Source organism: Psammomys obesus, unplaced genomic scaffold (assembly GCF_907164565.1).
Source record: "Psammomys obesus unplaced genomic scaffold, mPsaObe1.curated_primary_1811, whole genome shotgun sequence".
In the NCBI taxonomy this organism is placed as follows: domain Eukaryota; kingdom Metazoa; phylum Chordata; class Mammalia; order Rodentia; family Muridae; genus Psammomys; species Psammomys obesus.
Window position 1 is genome coordinate 5901112 of NW_026596057.1, and position 25000 is coordinate 5926111.

The following is a 25000-nucleotide window of genomic DNA, read 5'->3' on the forward strand; positions in this document are numbered from 1 at the left end:
AGCCAGGTGGTGGTGGAGCACACCTTTAATCCCAGCACTCTGGAGGCAGAGGCAGGCAGATTTGAGTTTAAGGCCAGCCTGGTCTACAGAGTGAGTTCCAGGACAGCCAGAGCTGCACAGAGAAACCCTGTCTTAAAGCCAAAAGAGAAAAGATTTTATAGGATTTATGTAAGCCTCTATTGATTCTTCATCTTTTAAGAGATTATGTTCAAGACCCCAGCAGATGCACGGAACGTAGGCAGTCTTCTCATACATGTAAACTTTTGATAAAGTTGACTTTACCGAGCAAGCATGGGAAGAGATTATTAATAAGAATAACACAGAAAATTGTAATAGTGGGCTGTGACAAAATTATTTTAAATGTACTAACTAGTTCTAGTACATTTTCCATGTACTGTTTTGGACCAGGGCTGACTCTGAACAACTGAAGCTGTTGAAAAAGCTAAGGGAAAAAGCTTATGCATAACTCTTGACTTTGAAGTGACTTTACTCGTGCGTTCCGGGGTTTATTGGGAAAAGTATTTGTCCATAGGGCTAGACTGCCCTGAACAAAGGCAAAAGTTGGAAAAACATGAGATAACTTGAGTGCAAGGGCTTTTAAGCCTGACTCGAGCAAAACCAGAAATGGGAATTATTTAAACACGATCTCATCCAATCTGGTATTTATCTAAAGAATAATTAAATTCATTTCGACTAATCAACAGGAAAAATCAAGGAGAAAAAGACATAACACCTCAGTCATTCGTTTATGTTTATTGTCAGTTTTTTATGTGAAATGTATTGAGCTTAAGTTTTAAATAAATTTCTTTCAAAATGCAAGATATCTTTTAAGTACTTTTATGAAAAGTACAGACTTCTCTCATAATGAGTAATTAGCTCCTAAAGTATTTTCATTATGTCTGAATTAAATGCTTTCAAAAATATCATGCTTTATAACTAACTATATAGAAATAATAATTTTTGTTTATTAGCTGGCATTAACAAACAAAAATCAACATTCAAAAATAAAAGGGTCACATAAGCCTACATGGTCACAGTTGAGGCTCTTAAAGTCCTTCTCTTTGGCCTTGCAAGTGTTAGGACTGTCTCACTGAAATATAAATAGAACGCTTCACTGCCCACATCCAGAAAACACTGTGGCTCAGTCATCTTCACTAAGTGTAACTGACCCTTATGCAAACCTGGCGCTGGTATGGTTGGCTACAGATAGACTTGTAAAGTGACAGGTTCTTTTGTGTTCAAAAATTGGTCATCTCCCAGAGTCTCAAAAAGGTTGAAACATATTATCCTTCTGTCTCAATGCACAGTCTACTGTCCTAAGCAGCACCCCTGGGAGCTGACATTTGAAGCTGACAAACAGCAAGTGTGTTAGGGAGATAAAGCCGGCACGTGTGCAGCAGCCTCCTGGGACTCCAAAGTGCCTGCAGCCACAGCTGGTACTGTGCCTCGTCCCAGTGTGCACTGCTCTAGGAAACTTAGGTCCCGCCTTCCGACTTGTCAGAGGGACACATCTAACTGGAATACGGTTATTCTAAAGTCTTTCAGGGCAAAGAACGCTGTAACATCCCTTTTAACAATGGGAAGAAAAATAGGTACCTCTTTGTAGTACTGGATTGAATTTGGGGCCTCACTCATGCCATGCAGAGGCTCTATCACTGAGCTACAATCTCAGCCTCGAGAGATTTTAAAGAAATATTTATTCAATATTCTTAAAGTTAATATTTATTCAAGAAATACAAAGTTACTTAACCTAACATTCCTTCTTTTCAAAATACAAAGAGTATTTGTTTAATACCAGATATCCTGAAAATATCAGTGAAATAAAAAATAAAAATCCATTTCCGTTCCCATGTTTACATGGTGATAGCAGGAAATAAAAAGTGAGAACCTAGAAAAAAACCAGCATACAATGTTCAGATGCTGATACTTATTACAGAGAAATATAAATCGTGCTCCCTTCAGCAGCACATATACTAAGATTGGAACGATACAAAGAAGATTAGCATGGCCCCTGCGCAAGGATGACGTACAAGTTCATGAAGATTCCACATTTTTACCCATCAGAATGGCTAAGATCAAAAACTCAAGTGACAACACATGCTGGAGAGGATGTGGAGAAAGGGAGACCCTCCTCCATTGCTGGTGGGAATATAAACTTGTCCAATCACTTTGGAAATCAATCTGGCACTTTCTCAGAAAATTAGGAATAGCGCTACCTCGAGATCCAGCTGTACCACTCCTGGGCATATACCTGAAAGATGCTCCACCATACAACAAGGACATTTGCTCAACTATGTTCACAGCAGCTTTATTCATAATAGCTACAATCTGGAATCAACCTAGATGTCCCTCAACCAAAGAATGGATACAGAAATTGTGGGACACTTACACAGTGGAATATACAGCAATTAAAAACAAGGAAATCATGAAATCTGCAGGCAAATGGATGAAACTAGAATAGATTATCCTGAGTGAGGTAACCCAGAAGCAGAAAGACACATATGATATATACTCACTTAAAAGTGGATATTAGACGTATAATATAGGATAAACATACTAATATCTATAGTCCTAAACAACAACGAGGACCCTACGGAAGAGGCTTAATCCTCATTCAGAAGGGCAAACAGGATAGACATTGGAGGTAGGAAAAGACAGGTAACAGGACATGAGCCTTCCACAGGTGACCTCTGAAAGACTCTGCCCATCAGGGTGTCGAAGCAGATGCCAAGACTCATAGCCAAACTTTGGGCAGAGTGTCGGAATCCTTATAGAAGAAGGGGGACATAGAAAGACCTGGAGGGGACAGGTGCTCCACAGGGAGCCAACAGAGCCAAAAGACCTGGGCCCAGGGGTTCCTGAAGAGAGCAAAACTCCAACCAAAGACTATGCATGGAGAGGACCTAGATCCCCTATTCAGATGAAGCCCATAGACTGCTCAGTTTCCAAGTGGGGTTCCTAGTAAGGGGAGCAAGGACTGTCTCTGACATGAACTCAGTGGCTGGCTCTTTGACCACTTTCCCCTGGGGGTACAGCCTTGCCCAGCCACAGAGGAAGAGGATGCAGCCAGTCCTGATGAGACCTGATAGGCTAGGGTCAAAAAGAAGAGGAGGAGGACCTCCCCTATCAGCGGACTAGGGAAAAAGCGTAGGGGGGAGAAGAAGGGTGGGTGAGACTGGGAGCAAACGAGGGAGGGGGCTATAGCCAGGATACAAAATGAATAAATGGTAATAAACAAATAAAATAAAAAAGAGAAAGATAAGTCATAATGGACGACGAGTATGAGAAGTTTGCAACTGTCCACAGAGGAAGAAGCTGAGCTAGGTCTCTTCGAGAATGGCACATTCAAGCACAAACACTACTAAGCACAAATAATGAAAGGGACTATATGTCGGCTTGGATTCCTGTGAAGGAATCGTGGCTGGTGTGGGCACTGCTACTGCTGAGAGAGCTGAAAGTGCCCTGGGAAGGCCTTCCTACCTGCAGTCCATTTTTCATGCTATTCGTGACTGCTCTCTGCCAAGGAGACGCTGATTTTGAGGCACTTGCTGCTTTTGAGCTGGTAGGAGAAAGACTCTTGAAGACCATGTCTACTGTGTATCTTCAGTCTTTTCCTCCTTCCCCACATCACTCGCATTTCATGGTTCTTACTTTACCTGCTGGGCGTCTGTCTTAACAGTAAACAAAGCCTCTGCCCGATGGTGGATTGTGTCAGTCTCCCTAGCACCACGGCATTCTGTGGACTAAGAGTGCTCAACATGTAAATAATGATTGGTGTACAGTTGAGTAAATACAAGCAAAAACTCAGAATGAGGTCTAGAAAGGAGCAAGCTGAGAAAATCGCTAGGATATTTTAGTAATTAATCAAACCTTGGCCTTTACAGTTTCTTTCTTTATTTTTTTTTAAACAAGGTTCCCTGTAGCCCAGGCTGGCTTAAATTCACTGTACAGTGGAGGCTGGCCCCAAGCTCATGCTCCTTCTTCCTCCGCCTCCTAAGCATAGAGATTACAGACGTGTGCCACCATGCTGTTTACACTAATATTTGCACTGTCAGCTACTCAAGGAAAAGTTATGTGCTCTGCAGTTTGTACTGTCGCAGAGGCTGGTGAGTGGCACAAAACTGAGCAAGTGAGCACATCCTACAGCCTGCTCAGCCTCTGATTTCCCAAGTGGCTTTGCTTCTCTGCTGGTGGGTACACACATCCATATTCAAGCTATCTACTAGTGAGAAACTGGAGGGGCTCAGGCCTTTGCCCCCTTGAGTACTAAGACCTTCGATATAATGACATGCTCATTCCTAACCTAACAGGACAGTCTGGTAGAGGTGCCTGACTTCAGAGAATGGTCCAGAAATCTGTGCAGATAGATATGCTCTATCTCCTTATAGATAAAATAATAAAGTTATCAGTGAGTAATAGCATCTGTATCTCCCTGAATCATTATTAGGACTAAATCAAGTACCTTATACTCTGATTTATAAATTAAAAATACATCATTTATTCTACTCGCAGTAACCTTAGCATCTATTACAAGGCTCCACCCCATGTTTCAAACTCAATTTTCTAATTTCAGTACCCTTATGCTCAGGTGATGTTATCCCTTCAACTTGAAAGGGTAGATCCTCATTTCACCTGGGGAAACTCAATTCTGGAGGATTTGTCTACTTAGATCATATCCTCTGTGAAACCTTGGTACTTATTCCAAAGAAACAGAATTGTTCCTTAAAAAAAAAAAAAAGTCTTATCTCTATGCCTCCCTGAAACCACTTATCTGATTCTCCATTTATTTTCCCATTGCCTATGAGCTTCTATTTTCCTTCCCATAATAGATACTAGAAATATCCAGCAATAGCTCAGCTACTGTTAGATTTCAGTAAATGTGTGACATGGCTTTATCCAATTTTGAACTTTTGCCTCTTGACAAAAGCTTGCTTCCTTGAGCCAGTCTGATCTCTGTAGATGATACAATTCTACTGGAAGTTTCTTTTCCTTCTTAAAGGACACAGAAGAAAAAGGGTGAAGATGGCATACTAAAAACAGGATCAAAATAGAAGGCCTATAAACAAATAAGAATAACCCTCATAGGCTCATATATTTGAAGGCTTAGTCATCAGGGAGTGGCACTATTTGAAAAGGAATAGGAGGCGTGGCCTTGCTGGAGGAATTGTGTCACTGGGGGTGGACTTTGGGATCAGGGTGTAGCTCTCAGCTACTTCTTCAGCACCACACCCACCTGCCACCATGCTCCCACCATGATGACAATGGACCAAACCTCTGCAACTCTAAGAAAGTCCCCAATTAAATGCTTTCCTTTATAAGAATTGCCATGTTGATGGTGTCTCTTCATAGCAATAGAACAGTAACTAAGACACATATGTTTGAACTAAGTGGCAGGCTCTCTGATCACCTCTCCCTAGGGAGTGCAGCCTTGACAGGCCACAGAGGAAGACAATGCAGCCAGTCCTGATGAGACCTGATAGACTAGGGTCAAATAGAAGAGGAGGACCTCCCCTATCAGTGGACTTGGAGAGGGGCATAGGGGAAGAAGGGGGGGAGGGTAGGATTGGGAGGAGAGGGGATACAAATTACATAAACTGTAATAAATTATAATAATAAAAAAAGAAGAAAAAGACACATATGTTACTAGTGTCACACTGATAATTATTTTGGCATAATATGTGCTTTTTACTGCTCCTTAACAAAGAAAGGAATGTAGTTTACTTAAAAAACAGTTAATTCCCATTGTAGCATTTCTCCCTACTCACTTAGTTCTCCACATCCTAACTGGGGAAGTGTCAACAGACTCCTAATCTCATTTCATTTTAGCTTTAGTGCAGCTAATACACGCTCTCCTAAGGGAATGTGATTCCCACTCCAAAAGCAGCATTTGGCATGTCCTAACTTACTCAGCCACCTCTTAAAATCATGATCTAGAAAGAAAGTCACTCCCAAGTCATTCAAGGCTTCCCATCCTACCCACTATCTGCAGTGTGGTACCTCATGACACCTTCCTTAAGAACTCAAAGAAAGTAAGAAAAATTAGCTGGTAATACTTACAATATGCCAGGCACAGTTTTAAGAAGCACAACCATACTAGCTAATTTAAGCACATATACGTTTATTTTTTGTTGCTGTTGTTGTTTTACTGGTGAAGAAACAGGAAAGCATCTGCCAGGTGACTTGGTTTCTGAGCTCTACTATCAAGCAAATGTGTGCTATCAACCCTTCCTCCTTCTGCTCTTGACCCCCCAGAAGCCAGAAATGGCCCATAAAAACAGGTGAGGCCATGGTGGCGGCCCCTCGTACACGGAGTAAAAGCTGAAGTCCTTCAGTGGTTTACTATCTCTTCCCGACTTCCACCAACGAGGCCTCCTGGAGTCTTCACACACACCAGGGGTATTCCAGCTTTGGCACTCGCTGTTCCTCCCTTCTGGACCGATACGTGACTTTCCCTTACCTCTCTCAACTCTATAATCTCGCCAAATTTCCCATTCTTCCTTTCCTGGTAACTCTGTTTCTTGTCCCTGCATTATTTTACCCCTGGCATTTGCCACCATGGGACACTCAGCGTATTTTACTTTTTAAGGTCTGTTTATGGTCTGTTCCTTCAGGTACACTGTAACTTCTATGAGGGCAAGGGTTATTGCTTTGTCTATTGACTGTTATATCTCCAGTCTCCAAAAAAGTACTGAATCTATGTGAGGACCCCACAAAATACTTGGCAAATGAAAAAGAAATTAATTCATCCACACAAACAATTAATTAACATAATTAATATAATATACATATGAGTTGGAACAGAAGCTAAGAGAATGAAGAAGGACTTGCTGACATATTATAAGGAATATCTTAGAGAACTGACCAGAGAGAAGGGGAGATTACTGCTGGGAAAAGAACAAAGTGTGTAAAACCTCCATGGACTAAGATAATGTTTTCTAATTCCAAGAATCCTTATTGGAACTCTATAGATCCCCTGTGTTCTAGGACCAGGATTCTCAATCTCACCTTGTCCCAACAACCTCTTTTTGAAATCTGATGAAGTCTATGAACTTTCCCTAAAGCCATGTGTTTAAATGCACAAATATGCAGGATTAATAAGCAAATACTGTAGTCACATTTGTGATACAGTGTAATACAGTGTAATACACATACTTATTAAGATCTATTGGCAGTCTGTAAACAACAAAAACAAAAAACACAGAATCAAAATCCACAGTGGAGTAATCCCAATTGCACCTTCTGGAGGCAAGGTCCAAGAACCTGACAGTCTCCAAAGTAAAGCATGAGGCTGGGCTCCCGAGAGAACAGGAGCTTGGCTGGGTCATCTTCACTATGCCCCAGCTGCAGACCCTGGCAGCTTGCACATACTGGTCACCCACTAAACAAATATCTTTGGAAGAGAACCAGTGTGTTTTCTTCTTAGTACTCTACGGCCACCGATACCCATGTGCTCACTGCCCACCTCTTCCTCAGAGAGCTCTTCCTCTGTCCGTGCCTGCCTATGCCTGAGCACTGTAAGAAAAGACCCTGCTGTAAAGTGAGGGGTTTTCATGCAACCATGACTATAACTGCCTCATCTCCCACCTTTATCACCTCCTCATTCTTCACATTCCATTCATTGGAAGCTCCCTTGCCACCCATCCTTAGGCTGATATCTATGCTAAAATTCTGGGTTTCCATTTTACTTGTAAATATTTAACAATGGAAAGGCCAAAATGCTTGATTAACTATTTGTGGTGCTAAAGTGATACTCTGAAAATTCTTTGAAGTTTCTGTTTTTTTTTTTTTTTTTTTTTTTTACCCAGGTTGACCTCAAATTTATAAGCTCAAATGACCCTCCTACCTTATAGCCTGCCATGCATTCAGACCACTTTGAACTAGTTGAACCACTTTGCCTAGTTGAAGCTTCTATCTTTATATCCATAAGTGTCAGTACTGGGTCAACAAGTGTTCACTGAATATATGAGAGAAGGAAACAATGATAAAGCTGAGCTTGCTTCTTTTCTTCTTATTTTTTGTTTGTTTGTTTTTTGTTTTGTTTTTCTTGAGACAGGTTTTCTCTGTGTGGTCTTGGCTGTCCTGGACTCACTTTGTAGACCAGGCTGGCCTCAAACTCACAGAGATCGGTCTGCCTCTGCTCTCTGAGTGCTCGGATTAAAGGTACTTTTTTTTTGTTATTTTTATTTCCCTAATTTTTCCTATTTGGTCAGCTGATCATTCAGATTTTAATTTTCTCAAAAAAATTAACAAAAGCCCCATTTGGCTATCAAACATAAAGCAGACATTAAAATAAACAAAATGGCTTTTTCCTCAGGTCAAAGTATTCTTTCTTAGTTTCTCATGATTGACAGTCAGTAAACAGAACACATCAGCAGCACTCTCTTCCAGTGATCTCCACACTAAGTACCATCTTTCCCAACCCACATGCCATGTCTACCCTTTCTCCCTAAGAGATGCAAAGGAAGCCTCACTGGCTCTCTTGCTGTTGTCAGGTCTGTTCCTTTCTACATCGAGAACCCTTTTCTTTAACCTCTTTCAACTTAATTCGCTCCAGTGTACCTTAGAAAAAACTCTGCAATAATTCTTAAAATTGAGTTACATATAAAGGACTCTTCTTTCCTAATATATAAGAATTACATTTCTACCTTACTTCCTCTTACTTAGGAAAAATAGTATTTCCTCATGCTTCCAACAGTGCATTTCACTGCGGCTAAGGAAACAGTCCTGCTATAGTTTCACAGCAGGTTCTTGGTCCTGCATTGCTGGCTTTGTATCTACAATGCAGCTTTTCATAGTTCATCTTCCTGGCATCCCGAGTTCTCCTTCGAGCATCTCTTCCTCTAACAAGGTTTAAAACTGCCTTCATAGCAGTTGTTCTCTTACCATACGATTCTTCAACATTTGAGTTCGCTCAACTACCATTTTCCTGGTCTTTATTTCTGGAGGCTCTGTATGCATGCCACGCTCTCGTCACTGTTCTATCCCACTCAGACAGGCTCAACTGCTCATATCTTCTCACACATCTAGGATAAACCACCAGGTTGACAGCCTTCATGTTTACCTTTATATTTTTTCTATCTGGAAAGACAATACCTTAGCAAGTTTTTATTTCAAAGTTTAAAAATATTACCTCTTGACTGATCGTGCAGCAATGTGAACAAAGAAACAAACAAAAAAAGTGCAACAGTAAATAATACTCTGCTCATTATTGTCACTAGGCAAGTAAGAATTATTCTTTTGTAAAACACTACTTTGAACAATTTTCTTACATATTCACTTTTATATAACTTATAAGATAAAAAAACTAAAAAATTAAACTTGTTAAAATATTTAGTTAATTCATAGCACAAACTAGAACACCAGTTTAATAACTTACGGGATCAGCAGGTCCACAGAATTCTCTAAATGTCTTTGCAGCGTTATTCTGTTGGATCTCTATTGCTACACAAGGGCCGGAGTACAGCTCTGTCACCATCTCCTTTGATATACAATGTAAGAGAAAATGAGAGAATTAAAGAACTGAATATTTTACCCCAATTCTTTTAACTGTACTACTTTCCCACTATTTCCAATCTCAAAGTGGTCACCTCTGACTTCTCTCCCACCTGTGTCCTGCACGTAAGCACATTCTAAATTATGGCCAGCTTTGCTTCGGGAATATTTGCCTCATCTCTTTACCTCCGCTGCTAGTATCATTAGCATTTTAAGGCACTGCTTTGCCTCCTCTCATCACTTAAAGCTGCATATCTTCCTCTCAGATGTCCCTCTTTCCCCCAGCACAGCTTCATCAAATTAACATTCCTAAAGTATAAATAGCAGTGTGTCTCCTGAAGGCACTTTAAAAATCCATTATGTAGTTGGTTAGCAACAAGGAATAACATCTAGAAACTAGAAAAAAAAAAAAAAATAGATGAACTAGTTTCCATGTATTGAGTGGTGGCGACCAAAATACTGTGACTCTTGGGGAGGGGAGCGGTTGTAGTAAGGCAGATAATCCCTCCGTCTCACTGCATGAAAACAGCTTTAGACAGGAAAGACAGGCACAGGGCAGGCAGGAAAAGTACAGCAGAGCCTGCCATTCCCACAGCACTGCGGAGACAGGGGCCAGCTCAGAGAGCCCAGCAGATATGATCTTCAGGGCAGATTACAGGAGAACTCCATGCCCTACCATACAGCCGTTTCTACACCCATGTTTACTGCTGCTCTATTCAATAGAGCAAGAAAGTGAAAACTAAGTTAGCTGTCCATTAACAAATAAATGGTTAATGAAAATCTGGTGAAAAAGTGTACATAATGGGATACTTTTCAGCAAATAAAAATGTAATCATGAAAAGATGGGAGAAAGAAATATATATTGCTTTTAAACCAAAAAAACTGTAATTATAAAATCTGCAGGATAACAGAATGTATATTATTAAGTGAGATCACACGGTCTCCCTCATCTGCGGAACCTATACACATGTGTATATGTAAGCAAATGTACATGTGGGTAAGTAGAACATTAGAAAAGAGAACAAGAAAGGGTGAACAGTAGAGGAAGAGGAAGGACAGGTGATGGGGCATAAGCTAATTGTTTTTCTAGTTGTAACGCTGTCATAGTTTTATGTTTTTTTGTGGTGAATGAGTGCATAAAAATGCATTCACTAGTGAAGTTAAATCAGCAGGCAGCTCCACAGCTTCTTAAGCACAGAATGGTTAAGAGGGGTCCATGCTTCTATCAGCAGAAAGATACAATACATGGAGCCTACATCAGGTAAAGCCTCATACAACACACGACCACATCAGGTAAAGCCTCGTACAACACATGGGCTCCACTTCAGGTGAAGGCCTCAGAAAGGCTCTGTCCAAGAGCTGTCCTAAGTTGGCCCTACATACTGAGGTGGCCTCTACAAAGCTTGAAAGCAAGCTTCCCCAGAGTCAAACTGAACCAAAGTTACCTCACTGGAAGCCAGAGCCAATCCCAGCACTCTTTACAGGAAACAACCCATGTCACTACACTCCACACGCTGTCAAACAATTATGGTTGCCAGGCATGAGAAGATGTAGGAGGAAGCGAGACTGAGAGAAGCAAAGTCAGCAAGTAGACATGGATCCCACAGCCAGGAGCAATGTAATGAACACAGGATAGAGTCCTAATCCAGCTGTTAGAGATGAGCCTGCATCCTCAAATTACAGGAGAAGCACAGACATTCTGAGAAAAAAATAAAGAACAGAAGACCCAAATCTAGAAATGAAATCAAAGACATGTAACTAAAAAGTGCTGGGCACAACACTACAGATCCGTGAATCTGAGACAGGCGCTTCAACACAAGCAAGGAACCAAAAAACAACAGGTCGTATGGGACAAAGTTACACTATTGAACACAGTGTCCTGGAAAATAAATTGACAACGTATTTCAGAAAATTACTGATAAGAAGTTTACCAAATTTATATCCATAAACCTCTAAATCCAACAAAGGACTATGACAGAAAACAAAAGGGAAGAAAAGTACATCACAACCAGATCTGAAAAATTAAAACAACCACAGAACAGGAGAGCAAAGTCAGACAGTAGCAACACCAGCAAGGCCTGCCAGTCTAAAACATACCCAAACATTAAAAAAAAAAAAAAAAAAAAAAAGGTTTGCAGGATTTTAATTCGTTGTGGAATAATATAATGAAGAACAGGATCAGAGAAAAGGGCTTCTCATGGTGTCTGGAAGACTCAATACCTCTTCTCACTCTCCTGTTAACACTGAAAGCACCTTAGGCAAAAGTGAAAATAAGTAGACTTTGCAGAAGAACAACACGTGGGGTTTCTGAAGATGAGTGAAACCCAGCAGCCACAGAACGCTACACTGGAAGGTAGTGCCAGGCCATGCCAGCCCTTTTCATGAGCTCGGTGGGTTTGAAACCCACAAGACCAAACTAAGACAACCTATTACAGGACATATTTAAATATTAACCCAACCGCTGTTATCGACCTAGTGAAATGTCAGAAGACAAAAGGCTTCATAAATAATGAGGTATGTAACTCTACTCACTAGGATCCCTAAGTGTGCCCAAGAGTCACTTTGCTGTTTCTATTTCATGCTCTTGAAGTATTACCCACATAAATACCAAGTTCTCAGCAGGAAGACATGTCAAATACATTTTCTGAAAAAGAGAAAAACAAATTATCTGCCAGTCTTTCTTCTTCCTTCCTTCTTTCCTTCCTTTTCTTCTTTGTGTTTGTCACTTTATGTTACTGTTGGCAGCAGACAACATTCACAACAGCAGATATATACACTATTCCAAATGAGAAGGAAAAGCAAAAGAGAAGGAAGAGCAGACATGGAGCAAAGAGTGCCACCAGACACATGATGTGCTTCTTTGAAAATGGACTCAGAATGTTTGGGCCTTCCCAATTTTTAGTTAAGGAAAAAATTCACTAAAAAATTCACTAAAATTCACTTGTTTATTTTTTTAAGATTCTTTTGCTGACCCAACACAGTCAGTTCTACATGTAATGATTGAATTAGTGTTTATTCTTACTAGAACTTTTATCAATACAAGCCATGTACCTTTTATCACAAAATTGTAAAGTCTATAATAGGTGGTCAATCAGTATATACTAGTCTCATGAAAACAGAATAAGGTCAAAATTATCATATATATATATATATATATATATATATATATATACACACACACACACACACACACACACACACACACACACACACACACACACACACACATTATCAAAGAGTATTATTAAACCAAGCATGGTGCTGCAAGCCCCTAATCCTAGCACTCAGGGAGGCACAGGCAGGCCTGTGAGTTTGAGTCCAGCCTGGTCTACAAAGCAAGTCCAGGACAGGCAGGGCTACAGAGAAACAGAGAAACCCTGTCTTTTTCTTCCCCCCCCCCAAAGAAATTCTGTCTCAGAAAAAAAAAAAAAAAAGAGTATTACTAAACTAACTGGTAATGAAAACAACAGCAATAGCAGCTAATATTTACCAAGTACTCTCAATGAAGAGATCACTCCACATGAGTTGTTTCAATTATTTCTCACAACAATCTTCTAATATTGCATCGTTCTCATTCTATACATTGGCTAGTAAAAGCTTTAAAAGAGTAAATACCTACATTTGCTCAACCATGTTCGTAGCAGATTTATTCACAATAGCCAGAACCTGGAAACAACCCAGATGTCCCTCAACAGAGGAATGGATACAGAAATTGTGGTACATTTACACAATGGAATGCTACTCAGCAATTAAAAACAAGGAAATCATGAAATTTGCAGGCAAATGGTGGGACCTAGAAAAGATCATCCTGAGTAAGGTAACCCAGAAGCAAAAAGACACACATGGTGTGTGTGTGTGTGTATATATATATATATATATATATGTCTAATATCCACATACCATATATATATATATATATGGTATGTGGATATTATATATACCATATATGGTATATATATATATATATATATATATATATATATATGGTATGTGGATATTAGACATACAATATAGGATAAACATACTAAAATCTGTACACCTAAAGAAGCTAAACAAGAAGGAGGACCCAGAGTAAGATGATCAATCCTCACTTAGAAAGACAAATGGGATGGACATTGGAAGTAGGAGAAAACAAGAAACAGGACAGGAGCCTACCACAGAGGGCCTCTGAAAGACTCTACCTAGCAGGGTATCAAAGCAGATGCTGAGACTCATAACCAAACTTTGGGCAGAGTGCAAGGAAACATAAAAGAAGGAGAAGTTAGTAAGACCTGGAGAGGACAGTAGCTCCACAAGGACCAAATATATCTGGGTACAGGGGTCTTGTCTGAGACTGATTCTCCAACCAAGGACCATGCATGGATATAACCTGCTCAGACGTAGCCCACAGCAGCTCAGTATCCAAGTGGGTATCCTAGTAAGGGGAACAAGGACCGTCTCTGACATGAACTCAGTGGCTGGCTCTTTGACCTTCCCCTCCCCACCCCCCATGGGAAGAACAACCTAGCTAGGCCACAGAGGAGGACACTGCAGCCAGTCCTGGTGAGACCTGATAAGCTAGGGTCAGATGGAAGGAGAGGAGGACCTCCCCCATCAGTGGACTTAGAGAGGGGCAGGGAGGAGATGAGGGAGGGTGGGATTGGGAGGGAATGAGGGAGGGGGCTCATCTGGGATACAAAGTAAATAAACTGTAATTAATATAAAAAATAAAAATAATTTTTAAAAAAAGAGTAAACACCTCAGGGTCTGAGGAACTGAACCTGGGCTCTCTGGAACAGCAGGAAGCCCTCTTAACCTCTCTTCAATCCCATGTTGAACAGCTTTCATTCACTTGTTGGCCAATCACACATATTCTTTTCAGATGCTTTGTATTTTTCTTTTCTTTTTTTTGACTGTGCTGCCCAAGCTGGCCCCGAGCTCCTGATCCTCCTACATCTGCCTCCCAAGCATTAGGTACCCACATGCATCACTACCTGGCTCTTTGTTTTAAAAATTAGGTTAATTGTTATTGAGTTGCTTGGGATATATCAATTATCAGATATACGGTTTATAAACCATCTTTTAAATTACTTTCAATAATTATAAATTATAAGATTTCCAAGGTCTGAAACACACAAACTGCTTTCAGTTGCATTATTTCACATTTGTTTTGATACTTACGGTATACTCAGACACCACGCCTTTATAGACTTCATAGAATTCTTCAACATTAGCTCGATCCATATTGAACTACATTACAACAACACAGAAGAAAACTGTAAGCCAATCAAGTGAGTTACCCTTGCATTTATCATTCCTTGAACACATACTTTTACTTCTTGCTATGTGGGGTCTTTTCTCCACAGTGGTCTGTCTCAAAGACTCTGTGAGCCCAGGCTGCCCTTGAACTTGTAACTGTTCTACCTCAGCCTTCTAAGAGGTAGAATTATAGTTAGATGCCACCATACCTATCTTATTTTTTTTAAACTTTGTATTGATTCTTTGTAAATTTCGCATCATACATCCGAGTTCCGTTCATCTCCCTGTGCCCTCATATCCGTCCTTTGTCCTTGCAACCTCTGGGGTACAGAGCTAAACAGAATTCTCACCAGAGGAATCTCAAATAGTGGAGAAGTACTTACTGAAATGCTCTCACTTATCACTTATAAGTGGATATTAGACATATAATATAGGATAAACATACTAAAATCTGTACACCTAAAGAAGATAAACAAGAGAGAGGACCCTGGGTAAGATGATCAATCCTCACTTAGAAAGGCAAACAGGACAGACATCGGAAGAGGGAGAAAAGAGGGACCAGGACAGGAGCCTACCACAGAGGGCTTCTGAATGACTCTACCCAGCAGGGTATCAAAGCAGATGCTGAGGCTCATAGCCAAACTTTGGGCAGAGTGCAGGGAATCTTATGAAAGAAGAGGGAGATAGAAAGACCTGGAGCTCTACAAAGAAAGCAACAGAAGCAAGAAATCTGGGCACAGAGGTCTTTTCTGAGACCAATACTCCAACCAAGGCCCATACATGGAGATAACCTAGAACCCCTGCATAGATGTAGCCCACGGCAGCTCAGTATCCAAGTGGGTTCCCTAGTAAGGAGAACAGAGACTGTCTGTGACATGAACTCAGTGGCTGGCTCTTTGATCACCTCTCCCTGATGGAGAAACAGCCTTACCAGGCCACAGAGGAAGACAATACAGCCAGTCCTGATGAGACCTGATAGGCTAGGGCCAGATGGAAGGGGAGGAGGACCTCCTCTATAGGTGGACTTGGAAAGGGCATGGGAGGAGATGAAGGAAGGAGGGAGGAAATGAGGGAGGGAACTACAGCTGGGATACAAAGTGAATAAACTGTAATTAATATAAAAAATGAAAACAAAAAAGAAATGCTCAACATCCTTAGTCAACAGGGAAATGCAAATCAAAACAACTCTGAGATTCTATTTCACACCTGTCAGAATGGCTAAGATAAAAAACTCAGGTGACAACACGTACTGGAGAGGACGTGGAGAAAAGGAAACCCTCTTCCATTGCTGGGGGGAGTGCAAACTTGTACAACCACTTTGGAAATCAATCTGGTGCTCTCTCAGAAAACTGGGAATAGCCATACCTCAAGACCCAGCTATACCACTTCTGGGCATACACTTGAAAGATGCTCAACCATACAACAAGGACATTTGCTCAACCATGTTCATAGTAGCTTTATTCATAATAGCCAGAAACTGGAAACAACCTAGATGTCCCTCAACTGAAGAATGGATAAAGAAACTGTGGTGCATTTACACAATGGGATACTACTCAGCCATTAAAAACAAGGAAATCATGAAATTTTCAGGAAAATGGATGAACCAAAAAAGAAAACCTATTCTTGATACAGCAAAATATGCATAGGCAATATAATACTGTTTATTGGTAGAGTCGACATGCAAGAAAAAATGTTCACAGGTTCTTTAGCTCTTGCGGAGAGAACCGCAAATCATACTACTATCCTCCAAGGATTTGGAAAAAAAAAATCGCTAAAACTGGTTTGTAAAGAAGCAGTTTGTAAAGACACATCAGCTGAACTTCTTACTAGCCTTCAAACACAGTATATATATATATTTACAAGACTTACAAGTCCTTAAACAAGTCCTATTCCAGGTTGGCTTTGAATTCAATTAGGAATACAATTTTGTTATATTTAGCAGTATTACAAACTAAAAATATTAATTTAAAGAAAGTGCATCTGAACCCTAGTTTTTGGCTACCCGCATTTGGAACCCTCATTCCTCCTTTGTTTCTCTAGTGTTGCCAAGGCTGGGGATCACTAAGAAATGTCAGTCTCCAGTCAACAACTCATATCTGCAGGACTGACCACCAAGGGCAGCATTTCTATTACAGGGAGGGAATTCGGTTGTTTCAATGCTTTATGCTATATTCATTCAACTCTACCATTAAGGCACCGAAATGTTGCATATAATATAAATTAATAAGGCTACTTAATACAATATAATCTACAGCATAATCCCACAGTGCCAAATAATAACATTCTTTTGGTCTAGAAGAGAAACTGAGGCTAAGGGTGCCTAACCAAGGTCACATGCCTAAAAAGCTGCTGCCAATAATGCTATCTCTGACTCTAAATTGCATTTACCGTTATACTAGAATGCCCTTACCATAGGTTCACATCTGTAATGATTTCTCATCAAATACACGAGTGAGTACAGCACACGGGTATCCCTGGTTACCAGAACTTGTGTTACGAGTTCAGTTAAGGACTTCCTAAGAATGCCTGAGAAGGCAGTTCTAAGCCAGTATGGCGTTGAGGCTTAAGGGCCATGGAAGACTAAATACGCAAACACTTGAGGGACAGTTTAGAAACCAGTCCCAGGCTGAGAGTGCTGAGGCAACGGGAACTCACATTCTTCCTTCACTATTGCAGAGTAACCTAGAACACAAGCGGCTCGCTAATGCATCTCACTTGACTCATTCGTTATTTGTCAGACTCAAATGGCCTTTGCTCTCCGCTCTTCAGCTGACGCTCCAAAAGCGAAGAAACTTTGAAGCTTAAATTTGATTTATCATCTGAATATTAGTATCTCAGTATGTGATTACATGGATTAAAAAATTAAAATTTTTTTGTTTCATTATAAAGCTACTGAGTTCAGTTTTTTGTTGCTGCTGTTTTGTTTTTACTGTTGTTTTTTTGGCTGGCCTGGAACTCACCATGTACATTCATCAGGCTGGCCTCAAATGCATACCTACCTCTTCTTCCAGAGTGCCATGATTCAAGGACTAGTCCATCACATCCAGCCAGGTCATTGAATTATTTGCCCTTAATTTTAATAAATGTAAATCTCAAGTGCACTGTGAGCGTTCAGCTAAACACAGTTTAAGGCTTATTAAAAAACAATTCTTCCATACATTATGGGTCATTGCAAACCACTTACCATCTGTATCGCTGAGATGTTAAAACACGCATCTCGAATAGCCATTAAGATCTTTCCCAGCAGTCCTAAAAATAAAGAACAAATTGGTTCAAAATATAAACTGTTTGAACTATTTTAGGTTTCTAAGCAATACAAATTTTCAACAACAATTTTCTTTGTTTCCACTCCAGATAAGGAAACATAGCAGCAAGTGAACGGCTGAGCTGAGCACCAGTTTGCTGCATTATGGAGGTCTTCCAATGCTGACACATTTTGTTCTGCCACAGCTAACAAACTGCCTACACTCCCAACATCAGAACACTGTATGTTTGGGAAGCTAAACAACCCAAGATGGTGGAGACTGTTCTCTGAGATTTCAGTTTTCATTTACAATATTCACTCAGATTTTACCTGTGGCAATAACATTGTTGGCTATTCTCTTTAAAATGATATCCATACTTAAATTTAGAGTCTGGAGAGATGGTTCAGTGTTTAGGAGTACTGGCTGCTCCTCCTGAGGACCCAGTTTTAATCCCTAGTACCCCCATGATGGTTCTTCTGTACCTCCAGTTCTAAGGAATCCAATACCCTCTTCTGGCTTCCAAAGGTACCAGGTTCACATACAGTGTGCAGACATATATGCAGGTAAAACACTCATGCACATGATAATTTAACAAATAAAAAATTTTATGCCTACTTTATTGTAAAGAAAATTATTTCCAAACTTGGGTATAAAAGCAATAGTTTGTCAAGTAATAGTATTATTTCATGACAAAAAAAAAAAATGAATCTAGTTGATTTCAGCTGAGCTCACAGTTGAATAGTTGTATAGGATGTGGATTTTTCCTAGACACTTTAATTCTGGAACAAAAGTTGTTCCTGTGTACTTCCCGTTTCTTCACATAGAGTTAAGATGACTGTCAGTACTCTGTTATATCCCTTCTGTGAGAGGCTCTCCCCACACATGAGCATGGCAGTTAAAAGTACAATGTGCTTCAGATAATTTCACATTTCACTTGATCTATTCCAAAGCACTAGAATATTCATCATGCTTCTGCCCAGTGCAAATGTCAACATACTTAAAGGGACATATAAACTCGGTATTACAAATATAATATTGACTTCATCGATCCCTACAAAAGTTTCATAACAAAGAAATGTTAGGTTCCACAAATGTTACACATTGACATATGAATCTTGATGAAAGTATGAGGCAGTATTGAATTAACCAACATAAATATAAACTTAAAGTCTGTATCTATTATAAGCCTGTATTCTAGAGTATAGTCCTATTAAGCTATGTTTCCTTGTAGGATGTATCATTTGAACACTTACAGATAAACAAGTATAATGTTACAGCCCTAGCATTACCACTACTGTCAGGGACATTCACATACAGGTCCAATTTGTATCAAAAATTTCCCAATAGTTTAGTTATAAGGAATTACTGCTCGTATATCTGTTACCCAACTTGCTCAATATCCATGGATACTGCCTTTTAATGTCCACTTGGTTATGTATGATGATAGGACACATAAGCATTTAAGAAAGCAGTTTTGTGTTTAATAGCTCAGAACACAAAAAGTCAATAACAATATGTCCTATACGCTGTCCTAGATAGAAAATGTTCAGATGACTGAACAAATGCAATAACTATGTAAATGAAGCAATGCATGTAGCAATAAAATAAAACAAAATGGTATCCCAGGAAGCAAAAGACAAAAGGGTCAAAGCCAAGTGTCTTACTTGGCTGGTGCTTGCATAGCTACTGTATTTTGTAATAGTTTGCTTATGACTCCATGAATGTCATCTCTTACTTGTTTGAGTGTCAAATCATTTCTCCATCTCCACTCATTATGCTTTCACCAGTTTGTTCAAAAGCTTCTTTTCAGATGTCTTTCTCATATCAACTCATACAATATCATTCCTGTGACTATACCTAATTTCCCTTTAAAGCAATTTCCTACCTATTTGATTGGCAAGGGAGCTGTCAACTTCCTATATGACCCAATAACTACAACCTCCATCGAGAGTCAAGAGGGGAAGCCCAGGTCTAAGAAAAACCAATCATAGTTCTTTGATTCTCAGGCCACAGTAATTTAGTTAGGAGTGGAACCATAATTAGTTTAAGCCCCAGAGTCCTTCCCAGAGATTATTTTTCGAGCTAGAATTGAGGAAGACACACTTTACCCAGTGTTCACAAGCGTGTGAGCCCTCTGCAGCTGGCAGCTCTCCTTTCTTCCAAAGTCCTGGGAAATTGATCTAGAAGGATGAAGCTGAGACTCAAGAGCAGCAAAGACGAAGCAGAGGAAACAATTACAAGCCTCTCTTTAGAGTCCTCCCTAAGCCCAGCACAACCCTTTTTCTTTCTGTAGTCTCGTAAAATTGAGACAGTGAACCCGGGATGGCCTTCTTCTCTAACAGGGTTCTCCTTACGCTACCTGTTTCTGTGAGAAGTAAAACGCTGCATCCTGAGAGGGAAATGCTGTATAGCTGGAAAGCCAAGAATAAACAGAACTTCCTAAAAATTGTGGCATTCTGATGCAAGTTGAATACAGACAACAAAGTATATCCCCCCAAAAAAACTCATGCACAGACAAATGATCACAGTGAAGTTAAGCAAGGATCTCTCTTTATAAAAGAATAAAATGATAAGAATTGGAGCGCATAAAATGAAAACAAATATTCTGGTACCCTCAAGTTTAAATAGTTACTTTTAGAAATAGGAAATCCAATCATTTAAATACATGTGGCCTTGCATCAAATAAAATCACTTGGTAATTTTACAAAATATGCAGTTTAATACCAACTGGTGTCAACATAACAGGAACAGTAACTATTCTAGCAGGGTGTAAAGTGGAAGGTAAAACTTTACATTGTGTTACAGGGTCTAGGGTAGTTGCAGAGTTAGGAGATAAGGAAGCCCCAGCTCATGAAGTATTACAATTCAGGTACAATGAGGTTCTGACATATTGCTCAAGGTTCATTAAGAAGTGGGTACTCTGGGGATTTCCAGGATTTCAAACATAGACTGCTCCTGGAAGCCACCGTTTTTGTTAAACAAAACTTTCAGTGCTGGGTATGGGATATGTCCTACGGATTGCTGATGAAGGCGACTCCAGAGGCTCCCAAAGCAATAGAGACATTTGCCATTCCTTCTAGATATCTACCAGAACTACATGATAATAAGACCTTTTTGCTGAAGAGAACACATATATTGGTTGTAAGATACAGAGAAGCTTTATTTCTGTCTAGCTTTCAAACTGCCAGGTGTTATGCGGCCTCTGAGAGAAGAGTCATCAGCATCTTACCAAGCTGAGAACCCTAATAAACTAAAATACCAATCTACCAGACAACAAGTATGCACTAATGCAACAGTGGACAACTGCTGTGGGGCTGGCAAACTTCCCGCTGGGTTGGATCCAAGACCCTATCTGCCTGCATTTCTTGGCTGGTGCTGTAAACCAACAGCTGAAGAGGTGACAAGGACATGGTGGGGAATTTACTACTGTTGTTTGGCTAAATCAACATGACATCAAACTGCCCTCTAAACATTCATGATTTTTTTTTTTTTCGAAAATGTCTTAATTTATTGAAAATACTCTTTTCTCGGCCTTCCACAGAGGACTTCTGAAAGACTCTACCACCAGGGTATCGAAAATACTGAGACTCATAGCCAAACTTTGGGCAGAGTCCTCGAATGCTTACAGAAAGAGATAGAAAGACCTGAAGGGAACAGGAACTCCACAAGGAAAGCAACAGAGCCAAAATACCTGGGCCCAGGGGACCCTGCCGAGACCGATACTCCAACCAAGGACCATGCAATGGAGAGGACCTAGAACCCCTGTTCAGAGGAAGCCCAGAGACTGCTCAGTGTCCAAGTGGGTTCCCTAGTAAGGGGTATAGAGGCTGTCTCTGACATGAACTCAGTGGCAGGCTCTTTGTTCACCTCCCCCTTGAGGGTGCAGCCTTGCTAGGCCACAGATGAAGATGATGCAGCCAGTCCTGATGAGACTTGATTGGCTAGGGTCATATAGTAGGGGAGGAGGATCTCCCCTATCAGCAGACTAGGGAAAAGGCACAGGGGGAGAAGAGAAAGGGTGGGTGGATGGGATTGGGAGGAGACGAAGGAGGGGACTGCAGCGGGGATACAAAGTGAACATAAATAAACAGATTAAATTTAAAAAAAGAAAATTAAATATTCTTTTCTCATACAATATATACTGACCACAGTTTCCCCTCCGTCTACTTCTCCCAGTCCCTTCCCAGCTCCTCTCTGCTACAGAGCTACTCCAATTCTGTCTCTCCTTAGAAAATAAAACAAACAAACAAAACAACAAACTTTTAGGGGATAACATACAAACATGACAAAATCAAATATAAAAAGATAAAACAAAACTATCACATGGAGGCTGGACAAGGCAACCCAACAGGAGGAAAAGCGCTCCAAAGGCAAGCGCAAGAATCACAGACCCACTCATTCCCACGCTCAGAAATCCCATAAAAACATTAAGCTGAAAGATACACACACACACACACATACACACGTGTGTGTGCATGCACGCGCGTGTAGAGGACCTAGTGAAGGACTGTCCTGGCTTGGTCCTTGCTGCTTCAGTTTTTCTGAGTTCATATGAGACTTGCCAAGATGATTAGGAGGGCCTTGCCTTCTTGACATCCTCCATTCCCTCTGGCTCTTACACTGTTGCTGTCTCCTGTTTCACTGAATTCCCTAAGGTCTCTGTCTCTCTGTGTCTGTCCCCCCCCTCTCTCTCTCTCTCTCTCTCTCTCTCTCTGAGTAATGTCTAGCTGTGGGTCTCTGTATTTGTTCCCATCTTCTGAAGGAGGAAGCTTCTCTGATGATGGCTGAATAAGGCACCGATCTATGATTATAACACAACATCAATGAGTCATTTTATTGTTACTTTTTTTTTTTTTTCTTAAGATCAGTGGTATTTGGTTTTAGTCTAGGTCTCTGTGATATCTAGTCTCTGATTCTTGGCCACCCAAACAGTGCTGGATATGGGTTCCATGTCATGGAGCGGGCCGTAAGTCACGTCAGACATTGGCTAGTTACTCCCACAAATTCTATGCCACCACTGCCCCTGCATATCTTACACCCAGAACAGGCTGTAGGTCAAACTTTGTGGCTGAGTTGGTGTTTATGTTTCTCTTTTGGTAGCTCGAGGAACACTTTCCCGCATCAAAGACACTAGCATGTCTCCATTTAGGCTCCAGCTTGACTTCTTTATGATCAATGGGCGATGTGGGTGTTGTACTCAGCAATGATGCTCCGGTATCAGTTTTCCGACAGTAACCTATTATCTTGGCAATAGCCTGAGTTGCTTAGGGATTTCCGTGGGATCCTCTTGGCCAACAACTCAATTGAATGCAACCTAGTCCCAGTTCTGGAAGACTCCTTTGGTGACAAGAGATGGCCAGTTGGGACTCTGTTACCCCATTATGAGACCTCATTAGGATCACCTTCATATATTTTAGGCAGTTTCCACAGCACTAGGCTTCCACATCATCCCTCAAATGCTCCTCAATTCTAGAGGTCTCACCCCATAATTCCTTGCTCAACCCTATCATCTCTCCCAACTTGATCCTCCCATTTGCATCCCAACCCACCCCAGTCCTCTCATCAAATCTATTTCCCCCTACCAGGGAGATCCATGTGTCCAACCTGGTCCCTTCCACTATAACCTCGATGGGTCTATGGATTGTAGGCTGGCTTTCATTTATTCAATTACTAATATACACATATAAGTGAATACATACCATATTTAGCTTTTTGGGTTTGGATTATCTCATTCAGGATGACTTCTTCTAGTTCCATCCATTTGCCTGCAAATTTCATGATGGCATTTTTTTTTTAAACAGCTAAGTAATACTCCACTGTGTAAATGCACCATAGTTTCTTTATCTATTCTTTTGTTGAAGGACATCTAGGTTGTTTCCAATTTATGGCTATTATGAATACATCAGGAATGAACATGGTTGAGCAAGTGTCCTTCTGGTAGGATGAAGCATCTTTCGGATATATGCACAACTTATAGGGATAGCTGGATCTTAAGGTAGACTGATTCTGAACTTTCTGAGGAATTGCCATATTGATTTCCACAGTGGTTGTACAAGTTTGCACTCCCACCAACAATGGAGGAGGGTTCCCCACAGTCCACATCCTCGCCAGCATGAGCTTTGATTTTGTTGTTGATTTTAGCCATTCTGAGAGGTGTAAGATGGAATCTCAGAGTTGTTTTGATTTGCATGTCCCTGAAAGCTAAGGATGTTGAACATTTCTTTGAGTGTTTCTCAGACATTTGAGTTTCGTCTATAGAGAATACTCTGTTTAGACCTGTACCCCATTTTAAATGGATTATTTGTTTGTTCTGTTGTTATTGAGATGCTCATTAACAAGTCATAATTCTCTTTAAGTTGATAAACACGTTTAGCATGATTCCTACCAGAATCCTAGTAAAATGTTATACAACTAAAGATATGATTATTCTAAAACTTTATGGAAATACAAAACAAAAATCCCCATAGCTAAGACAACTTCGGGAAGGGATGCAGTGAAGCCAGGTGCTGTGGCATCACCTAAATCCCAGCACCTGTGAGACTCAAGTTGGGGAGGCTGTGCTGCAAGGTCAAGGCCAGCGGGGCTTCCTGAGGAGGTTGGGCCAGTCTGGGACACAGACTGAAATGTCAATAAATAAAAGAACAGGGACTCACTCTACTCACAACTGTCGTCACGACAGTGAGTACTGGCAGAGAAGCAGCAAACATGCACATCAGTAGACCAATAAAAACAACACAGACGGGGTTGGAGAGATGGCTCAGAGGTTAAGACCACCGGCTGTTCTTCCAAATGGTCCTGAGTTCAATTCCCAGCAACCATGTGGTGGCCCACAACCATCTATAATGAGATCTGGTGCTTTCTTCTGGCCTGCAGGCACACATTCAGGCAGAATACTATATAAAAAATAAATAAATCTAGAAAAGGCAAAACACCACAGACATGGCCCCACAATGGAGGGGGGCTGACCTTTTCAGCAAACTCAGCACCACTCATGCAAGGAAGTTAGAAAAAAATGGCCTCTGCAG

At 40.6% G+C, this 25000-nt stretch overlaps 1 protein-coding gene and 1 non-coding gene across 3 annotated transcripts in view; one reads left to right on the plus strand and one right to left on the minus strand.

The window, feature by feature from the left end:
• The window catches only part of Nme7 (NME/NM23 family member 7), a 120388-nt gene that overhangs the window by 35686 nt on the left and 59702 nt on the right, over positions 1-25000 (minus strand). For both annotated transcript variants that reach the window (XM_055624608.1, XM_055624607.1), the window contains 3 exons: positions 17915-17979; positions 14653-14721; positions 9377-9478 (listed from right to left, as the gene is read on the minus strand). In XM_055624608.1, the coding sequence (XP_055480583.1) occupies positions 9377-9478; positions 14653-14721; positions 17915-17979 (236 nt within the window). The remainder of the gene's footprint in view (positions 1-9376; positions 9479-14652; positions 14722-17914; positions 17980-25000) is intronic.
• LOC129689502 (U6 spliceosomal RNA) lies at positions 1950-2056 on the plus strand. The gene has a single exon (XR_008722110.1). It is a non-coding gene; the product is annotated as a U6 spliceosomal RNA (small nuclear RNA).